Raw genomic sequence first — 9,865 nt, 5'->3', positions numbered from 1 at the left:
CATCACATGGATTATTGAGGCAACCAATAACATTACTTGAGATCATTAAAAGCAAATAAAATATTTTTTCTTATACCTCTTAGTTAATAGTGTTTTTGACTTGTATTACTAGATTCAAGATTTGCATAGTAATGGAAAAATCGAGGGTAATGATGACTTAAATTGCTTGGTAGGTATACTTCACCTCTTTTAACTCTCAATCAAGGATAATAAATTTTCATTTTTTCCTAAAAAAAAATCTTAGTATCCAACACACAAAATAATAAAAAATTATTAAATAAAAAATATTTTTAAAAACTGAGAATAATTAGTTAATATTGTTTAAATTAGATATTATTTTAAAAATTAAAAAATTATTAGTTTCTAAAATAATATCTAATTAATTATCATGTTTTAAATACTAATTATTTAGATTTTAAAGTTCACAGTGAAAATCTTAATAATTAATTAGATATCAATTTATAATTTATTTATCAATAATAAAAATTAATTTATAAATTAATTTTTTTTTTTAATTTCTAAAATAGTATCTAATAATTTTTTTAATTTTTATTTAATAATTTATTTGTAGTGAAATGGTTTTTTATAGTAATAAAAACAAATTTAAGAAAGTTTTTCTAGAAAAGAAAATTGGATGATAGGCACATTGAGGTAACATCAAGAAGATTTTGAACCATTTACCAAATCTCAAGTGTCTAATCATTAGAAAAGCAAAGAGCCATGACCTAATTAATTAGCTATGTTAAACCGACTTAATCATAATTATAGTACAATTAAGAAGAATCTAGTACTATCACTATCACTTCAAGTATGTTCTTAGAGATGGTTTGAATTAGAGGGCAAGTTTACAACAAAATTTTCTTGCTAAATTAATTGAAGTAACTATGCATTTGTTTTATCTATCTACCTATAAACATATGAGCATAGTTGGATTTAACTTGCTTTTGTCATGACTTGGTGAGGTGGAAATGGGATGCATGTGTATACATCAAAAGAAAATTTCTAATTTATTTTCCATGTTGTTCTTTTCATAGGAGAGAATGAATCATATGATTCAAAATAGCTTTTTGAATCCAAAATGAAGCTGAATCATGGCTAGCCAAAAAGAAAACTCAGAAAGTGAAGCTTCATTCTGTGTATTTGTGTGAGGGTGATGTTACCCATTTTCCAAGTAACTAAAAGACATGAAAAAGTTTTGAGAAATAACAAATTCACAAGTTCATCCTTGACTTCCTCCATGATTGTCTGGTTTTGAAGGTGTCATTGGGAATGAAGACAAGACATCAGGTGAAAGATGAGAGACACGTGGAGGCCTTGTAGCCAATCAAGTTTCAAGTGGTGGCTGTCAATGGTGACAATAGATTCTCCATATCTCCACAGTCAAATGATTCTCAGAACTTTTTTTGTGTGCTTGGTTTTGGATTTCATGAGCAGTTAACAATGTCTACCGACTTCAAATATATGAATTTATAATTGTCCAATTTGTAGATTTTGCTCACGGAATTTTGATGTTGCAAGATTGATATATGCATTGTTGGGGTTCTTCAAGATTTATCGGTTGTAACCAGTTGCACAATGTTCAAATTAACATTCTCTAAAATTCTTTATCCTAATAATGGGTTATGCTAATTAAATATGATGTTTGATTCTAATGATATTATTTTAATAGATTTGAGTAAACTAATGTATCATTCTGAAAATATATAAATTATTATTAGACATAAAAATCATTTAATAAAATTAATTATTGTTTTAGGTGTATTTTAATTTTCTGAAGCTCCCAACAAAACAAGTTAGATAAGGTTGGATCAACAAACTATATAGCTGGTCCCAAAGTTTGATATGTGAATAATCTTAAAAAATACAATCCATTTTTAAGAAATATGCAAAGACATAAGTAGAGTTAAAATTCAAAATAAAAATTCAACTCTGAAATCGAGTTCTCGAGTACTACTAACCAAAAAATATTAAAAAGTTAATACACACTATCACACACTATTAAAAGTGAAATTAATCACCTTCAGAATTCCCATAACTCGAATATACGGAAAAATAACTGAATTATGTGCGACTAGAATTGACTTAGTATCTGATAATGGATATCAGTTTTTATTGAGATATTTTCGTAAATCCAAAAACTTATAAATACTACCTTAGAAAATATTCATCTTATTTCAATAGCATCATAAAGTCTTGTACAAATAAATCATCATTCATCTTTTATCAACAAAGCTCAACAATCATATAAAGAAGAGATCAACAAATTCATACACAATCACCTCGAACAATTTTAACTCACTTTTTTAAGAAGAAATACGATAAAGTGGAACATTTAAAATTGAGTTAATGCATGGAAAAACTTTAAAACGAACTGGATGTTTAAAAAAAAATAGGCTGGACAATTTTCCAATTCAATTTTTTTTTTTATCATACATCAAGTTAAGGGTATTGTTAGGAAGCGGTTAAATTGCAAAAGAAAAAAGTTTGTATTAAAAATCATATAAGAGCATATTAAAAAATTAGGGAACTTCATTTATCAGCATATCAATATATTTTTTTTTCTTTTCATTCTTTAACCAATGTCCTAAGGATGGTGTAATATTTTTTCATTAAGCAACCCTAATCTTATTCTAACTAACTGATGAATGATTCTGGCCCAAGGCCAAGGATGTGGTAACAAATTGGGATGCTAGTTTAGGAATTCGGTCCAGTTATCCAAAATGTCAAACGGTACAAGATACACTCGTGTGTAAACTTATTAGTTGCTAATTAAACCTAAACATATAACATTATGTTTCAATATAATAAGTAATTTAATTTGGTTTGATTTGACTGTTAATTTTCTATCTGAACCAAACCCACTAGTTGGGGAAAAATATATCTAAAAAATCCAAAAAGTTGTAGTTTTAATCAATTTTTGGTTATTTTTTTCATTGGTTGTTTTCTTTTATTACCACTACTTATGGTTAAGTTGGGAAGCATGTAGTTTTCGCAAAAGAAATATTTAATTACATTGATAATTAACTTAATATTAAATATATAAAAAATATTTTGATGAATTTATTTAAACCTATATTTAATGAAATTTGATTGTAATTAAATTTAATACTTTGGTAAATTTTTATATTAAGAGTTCTAAGATATGAAGCTCGGATACTCTCTTAAATGACGTGTTCGTATCGGACATCGATACTCATATGACACTCATAGGACACTTATCAGTGAAGTATCTAATTCAAAAAAATATTTGTTGAATTTTTGACAATTCTAGCACGAGTCTAACACAAATTTAAAAAGAAAAAATACATTAATTTTCTAAAAACTTAAACTTATTGTATAAATTTTTATTATAATTATAAAAATAAGGAACAAATCATTTTGAACCAAACATGAAAAACATCTTTCTGCTAAAAGAAACTGAAACATATTTAGTGCACATAAATCTTTATTGTCAATTTATATAATTCATAATTATATAATATATAGATTTGTGTTCCCATGTCCTACACTTTAGAAATTATACGTATCTCCGTGTCCGTGTCATATCAGTGTCTATGCTACATAGGTTCTAACGAAGGAAATATCATCCTCAGGTAAATCCACTTTTTCTGAAATGAAAATTCCATTGTCCAAGTCTTGGATAGAAGGAAAAAAGTCTTTCATAAAATTGATAAGGATGAAGAAGCAAACACCTTTTTCTTTTCTTTGCGGCATTGGCACTGTTTGGCAATACATTCAGCAGAATCTGAAAAATGTTAACTTTTCTGTCCAAGCTTGAAAAGCACGGTAGACATTTGGCAATTAGCAAGAGTCCAATACGTTGTAGGGTTTAGAATCAGCATGTCATGCCTGTACCAGAATTGATAACGCCGCTTAAATGTTTAGGTGTAATGATAGTCACAAAGAATGACACATCACCAAGCTTTAGGTGCAACAGATGAAAGCATGATGGACATGGACAGTGAGTATCCCTATTGGGCAATGAACCTATCATGATAAAATGCATGAATTATTTTAGCAAATTGACATGTCAAACCCCCTGTGTCTACGTTGTGATTTGAAAGAGAGGTACGAAAATGGTAGTGATCAAGAGGGGGACAAGTGTGGGATCACCAATAAGGAATTCAATTGGAATTTTGCAAGTTACGTAGGAAATTATCACAGTTACAGGATTACCAAACTAATTGATTGATCTGCGTGTGCTTGGAAATATTTTGTGGAGAAAGCAACAAAGAAACAACCCACGGATTATGACTACAGGGGATTTTGTACTTCTGGTAATAATTCATATAAAGAATGAATTTCTGATAAGCACACCTTGACATGTACTGAAGCAAAAGGAAACAACGATCAGGGCATTTCAACGGGATTCCAGTGACTCTTCATTCTTAATCCCGAACCACTCCACAACACCTGTTAACGGGAAGAAAAGGATACCACTCCGAACCAATAATATAGGACAAAACTACAAGCAATTCCCAACAGGGTAGTTTGACTTTACATTGTACTCTCCACAGGTAAAAATAGAATGTGGACATACATTTGTATTTGTATACAAAGTTCAGGTCACAACAGTGACCCGTCAAAACAATTAAGTGAAGAACAAAAACGAATCTGATTCCTATTTGGACACCCCAAAATCAACAATAATCTTGTCAACAGCAACATTTTAACAAATGAGAAACAAACCATGGCAATGAAATCATAGAAGCGAAATCTAAGATCACGAAGTATTCCTCATCCACAACACAACAATCATCTCCTCATTAGCACCAACATCAATTACCAGAAGATACGAAAACATTATACTCTTTTAAACGTCTCTGAAACTGAGCCAACCGTGTCTGCAATTGAAAGATTCCTGTAGCCTTTTGTGATAAAATGGTATTCAATTTGGAAATATAATCATCCAATTGATTTCCTGGTTGGTCCGCCTCAAGAAGTAAATTCATCTCCTGCATTAATTCACAATATGAAAAAGATAACCAAGTTTAGCAAATCATTAAAGAAAGGTGTGGGATTTGTACAAACCTCCCTGACAATGTCTATGGTTTCCTCCACCTGTCTACGATGAGTTGTTACTAGATCTTCCTCTTCCTGTTTACCAAACAAAATAGGCACCATTCACTACTTTAATAGTCTAAAACACTTTAGGCAGTTTGGCAAAAGACTATACCTTCAGGAGGGCATTTAAATTATCATCCGGATCAGAATGATTAGTCTGAAAATGCGATGCATCAACATTAACACGAGATTCTATCTTCTTGTCCACAGCAGATAACTGGTCGTCATCCACTCGCTTGTTTGTTTTTCTTGTTCTGTCTTGTTCATATATGGGTCCTAGGTAATCATGTTCATTTGCAGTTCTGTCATTTTGACTACCTCTTTGACCGTTTGGTGGGTCAGAATACACAGATGGCGCCAAATTTCCCCCCATTTTACCACTTGGAACATGGTCCACATTATTTGGTGGAGAGGGTTCTCTTTCTGGATATTTGGGCCAACCAAATCGATTCTTGTCACTGGAGACATACGTTATTTCTTCCTCCAAGGTATCATCATGAGCTAAAATTGAGGACCCAGGCAACAGAGTGGACTCTCTAATGTTTGAGGAAGAAAGAGGATCCCTTCTAGAGTGGTTCCCTTTTGACAAGCTCTTCACTCTGAAATTTAACCATCAATTAGAATATTTTATCATATCAGATCAATCCTTCTTTATTATAAAATTTCAAACTACATACCTGTCAGCATATCTTAATGTGTTAAGAGTATGCTCGCATGAACCTGAGCTAGGTGAAATGCATGATATCATTACAGTGCGCGAATTACCAACAAAAGAATCACGCAAAACTTCCGTCAATTTACTTCCTCTGAAAGGGATATGCCCTTGGTCGTTGTCTAGAGCTCTAATGCATTCTTTCAGAGCAAGTAAGCTTTTATTTATTTCGGCCCCTTCAATTCTGGAATAAAAGATAAAAAAAAAGTCAGTTAAACCAACGTAGTTACCTCTGGACATAGACACATGCACTATTTGGTAAGTCTTCCAGTTATTCAAATGAAACAGCATTCAGCTAACAAAATATGATTGAAGATAAAACCAAAATCCCACCTAGTCTGCTTGTCATTGTCTGTAGTATCTGCACCTCGTTCACTTCCAGCCAGATCTATAAAAGATAGTTTGCCCACAAGTCGAGCAGGCTTTGATTCAGTCCCACCAGCTGATCTCTTAATGCAAAGCTGAAGTATAGCATGTGATCGAGAGGATTCCTCATTTGCTCCAGTTGTGCCAGTACTTCTTGAGGCATTTCCTTTCTCGATAAATTCCTTGATTGTCTCTACTTTAGATACTCTATACTCTTGCAAGCCAACAATGCAAACCTGTTGTTTCCCATCCTCCCTCATGCAAAGTTTTCTGCAAAATCACAAGCTAATCAACCAAATAACCCCCAAGTTAGATACTTATTCCACCGCACATTATGATGACTTACTTTCTATCATTGAGGAGATCAAAAAGTTTTCCCCCGTATATTTCAAAGAAGCTAACAAACAATTGGAAACCTTGGTTCCAGTAGGTGTGGTGCATTAATCTTAAAATATCTTGGGAAGCTTTGAGAGGCAATGGTTGCATAGTATATGTCTTCCCACTGCCTATATCATAAAGTAATTTCATATCAGCTAAAAAGTTCAGATATAGGAGAAAATCAAGACAAATGAAATGCTTGGTGTTTACCAAACTGTTTTATGCATAATCTGACAAGCTAAACTTATTCCCATATATAGCAGAACACCAACACCTATTCAAATTCATCTCCAAAAATGAGAGATCCAGGAGCATATTCTAATTCAACTAGGATATGGGGAGCAGTTAAGTAAACTAAGGAAATAGGTGTGGTACAACTAAGAAATAGGTATATGGAGTTTACAGAGTTCAGAAACGACTTACCTATGAATATTGAATACATAATAAAAAATTTGGTTTTTAAGATCATCAAGATAACATTATGTCAGTCAACTCATAGATTTGTTTAATTCATATCCTATACAAGTGAAGTATCCAAGATTTACTACTGAATAGATAGTAACTGTTCTGTTAAATTACAAAATGTTGAAAGGTATTCATAATTTTTATAATTAGATTGTTTGTGCACAATGACACACATTCCTCTATTAGCAATAAACAGAACCTTACCAGTTTGACCATATGCAAAGCAAGTTGCTTTTGTTCGTTGGAAAATCAGTGGAACAATAGGCTCCACAGTCTCAGCATATACCTATATCAAAAACCAAAATAATAACTAATATAGTGAAACCATTGAATAATCAGTCAACATGGTCACAAGAGCCACAACAACAAGTCAAATACTCACTTCATCATTTGAAACATCTTCATTCAGCACAGCATCAAAGACAAATTCATGTTTCTCAACATATTCTGTTAAGTCCACCTACAAACACAGGTGAAGTAGAGACACAGAAAAAGGTAAAATACCTAAACATCCAAGTTACATTATGAGTGAGTGTTTTCATTGCAAAATTATAATATGAATCTATCAACAGCAATTAGAAAATTATTGATCTGAGTAATTGTCTCTTTTACAGTAATTGTAAGGTCCAATGCTATTTGAATTGTTTATATACATACCAAAGAATGAGAAAGAGCAATTTTGAAATTTTTGATATTGATGTTTAAAGCATTGATGTGAAAGATTCTCCACGTCTAAGTCAATCTATTTTGATTTCTTAATATATTCTTCCCATACCTCCATTTTGGATTTGGATGCAACAAAAAACTGAGCAAAATATTCATAATGATTTGGCAGGATCATTGGCAGTATATTTTGAAGAAGTTTGTACTTATCAAATTCTATTAGGCATACTTAACATTGAAATACAATTTATGTTCTAGAAAGTCTTTAATAGAATGTAAAAAGCATGAGACATTACATATGTAGAATTTTGATGTCGAAGTATCAGAGATAAAAGCATCAGAGAGTATTATATCATGATGTTCAGTAGTATGGTAGACTCCTGAATTGCTTGTGAATAGTACTTTCTATGTCAATCTATCGCATGCCAACTGCTGCAAAGGCAGCGTAGAGTACTTTGTATTGAACTTGATAATATGTTTCAGAACAGATTCAATCTATAGTTCACATCATGAAATATGACAACCTTGAGTTTTCTTTCATGGACTGTGAGAAAGTTTGAATCTATAGAAATAATGTCTTCCTCTCTCTTTGCTGTTTCCTTCTTATTAAGGGGTCTCTTCCGAACCTGCAACAGACCTCGACATTTTTAGCCAAAATGCAATTGTTAAATGAACTGAAGTCCTTATATTACGGATAAAAGAAAAAGTCACATTTAGCACTAAAAGGAAACACGCGGCAAGAAGCATACCGCAACTTTAATCTTGGCAACATTGTTTGCTCTCTCTTTTTCAGTTGGGACACTTTTCAGAAAATTGTTCTCAGGCAATCCCCGAGTCCTTTGTACGTGTTTGTTACCAGAGAGGATTGACTCATAGCCATCATAACTTTGTCCCCGAACAGTGTGATTAGTGAAGTATTCATTGTGATCACCATACATCTATTAAGAATCAAATTAAAATTCCAGTCACTTGCATGTTCACACAAATCGTCATGCTAAATGAAATATTAAGCAACAAATAAACACTAACATCATGCTGTTCGCTCAGGCAACTCAGCTCATTTCAAACCGAATGAAATTAAAACACATTAGGCTTTCTACTTAGTCTGCACAAGTTTTCATCTAAAAAGTCTATTTGATTATAGGCTTGTTTGGAAGAACTCGTCCACAGAGACTTTTAAAAGAGAAAAATAAGATTCGTCTTATGCACAACTATAGAAGAAAACCTCTACATGTTAGCTTGTGTACAAATTCCTTTTAGCTTTATTTCCCTCTAGAAATACTTTGGAGAAGTTTCTTCAAACAAACACATACTTATAAGCTCTTTCAGTACACGAAATAAGCCAATCAAAACACAAACGCCAAACCTCGGGTAAAAGCTCGGTATCTAAGGAATGCAGATCAAGCAAGCCACTGCTCGAAACATGATCATCGCCGATTTTCCTCAAGCTCGAAGATCGAGTCCCGAACTCCTGCACAAAACGATTTGTTCCGAACACACACCGACGAATTAGCTCTCGCCGTGATTCATTTTCATAAAAGGAAGCAAATCATCGAGAAAGCATAAAACCTCACCTGCGCGAAAGTCGAAGACTGTAACCAGCTTCTGTGAGCGTCGAGGATGAAGTTGTCGGAGCTCTGCCGGTGGTGGTGCACGGCGGAATTGGATCGCGGCATCGCTCTCCCAGTCACACTCGTTCACTTGAAATTTCGCAATCGATATCTCGTTCTGGCACGAGTATGCACACTCACGATACGAGTAATTGAAGCAGAGACTCGTTAATCTATAAACGAAGATAAACGACTTCAACGCTTAATATCATTGCTCTCTCTTTCGTTTCCCTTTCAAAATAATATCGGGAAACAAACAGTGCTGAGAGGAGAGAAAGTGAAAGAAGAGTTGAAACTTCAAAAGGAAAAGCGCTCGTTCTGTGTAGTAAAACGGAGTTGAAGCGCGTGTCGTCACGCAGCAATTGTGAAGAGGAGGAGGAGCGCGTGAGAGGGTCCAATTAATGTTTCCGAAAAAAAAGTATACCAGTGTTGAGCGGCTTTGCGACTTTTGACTTTGCCCCACCAGAAAATTAGAATATCCGGCCACGCGCTGTTGTCCGTCGCGTTGGACACGCGCGCGTGAGCATGCTGAAGCAGTTAGAGTCAGTTGGAGGTCGCATAGGGCGGAGTGGGCTTCACGTTGTCAACGAAAGTCTGGCGCCACTCT

The 9,865-nt window shown here is 33.5% G+C and overlaps 1 protein-coding gene and 1 long non-coding RNA gene across 2 annotated transcripts; both read right to left on the bottom strand.

The window, feature by feature from the left end:
- Positions 1-3,677: 3,677 nt before the first annotated feature.
- On the bottom strand, positions 3,678-4,443 carry LOC137838072 (uncharacterized). Its single transcript, XR_011085547.1, has 2 exons — positions 4,318-4,443; positions 3,678-3,849 (listed from the first exon to the last, which is right to left on the bottom strand). It is a non-coding gene; the product is annotated as an uncharacterized lncRNA (long non-coding RNA).
- A 23-nt stretch (positions 4,444-4,466) lies between these two features.
- On the bottom strand, positions 4,467-9,865 carry LOC137838071 (kinesin-like protein KIN-13B). Its single transcript, XM_068647293.1, has 12 exons — positions 9,223-9,865; positions 9,015-9,119; positions 8,398-8,586; positions 8,173-8,274; positions 7,368-7,445; positions 7,190-7,271; positions 6,489-6,648; positions 6,110-6,412; positions 5,742-5,960; positions 5,177-5,663; positions 5,032-5,097; positions 4,467-4,955 (listed from the first exon to the last, which is right to left on the bottom strand). Exons 1-12 carry the CDS (start codon positions 9,322-9,324, stop codon positions 4,779-4,781), a joined length of 2,070 nt encoding a protein of 689 aa, XP_068503394.1. The 5' UTR covers positions 9,325-9,865; the 3' UTR covers positions 4,467-4,778.

The sequence above is a fragment of the Phaseolus vulgaris genome, chromosome 4 (genome assembly GCF_000499845.2).
Source record: "Phaseolus vulgaris cultivar G19833 chromosome 4, P. vulgaris v2.0, whole genome shotgun sequence".
In the NCBI taxonomy this organism is placed as follows: Eukaryota; Viridiplantae; Streptophyta; class Magnoliopsida; order Fabales; family Fabaceae; genus Phaseolus; species Phaseolus vulgaris.
This window is presented reverse-complemented; position numbering and strand designations above follow the sequence as displayed.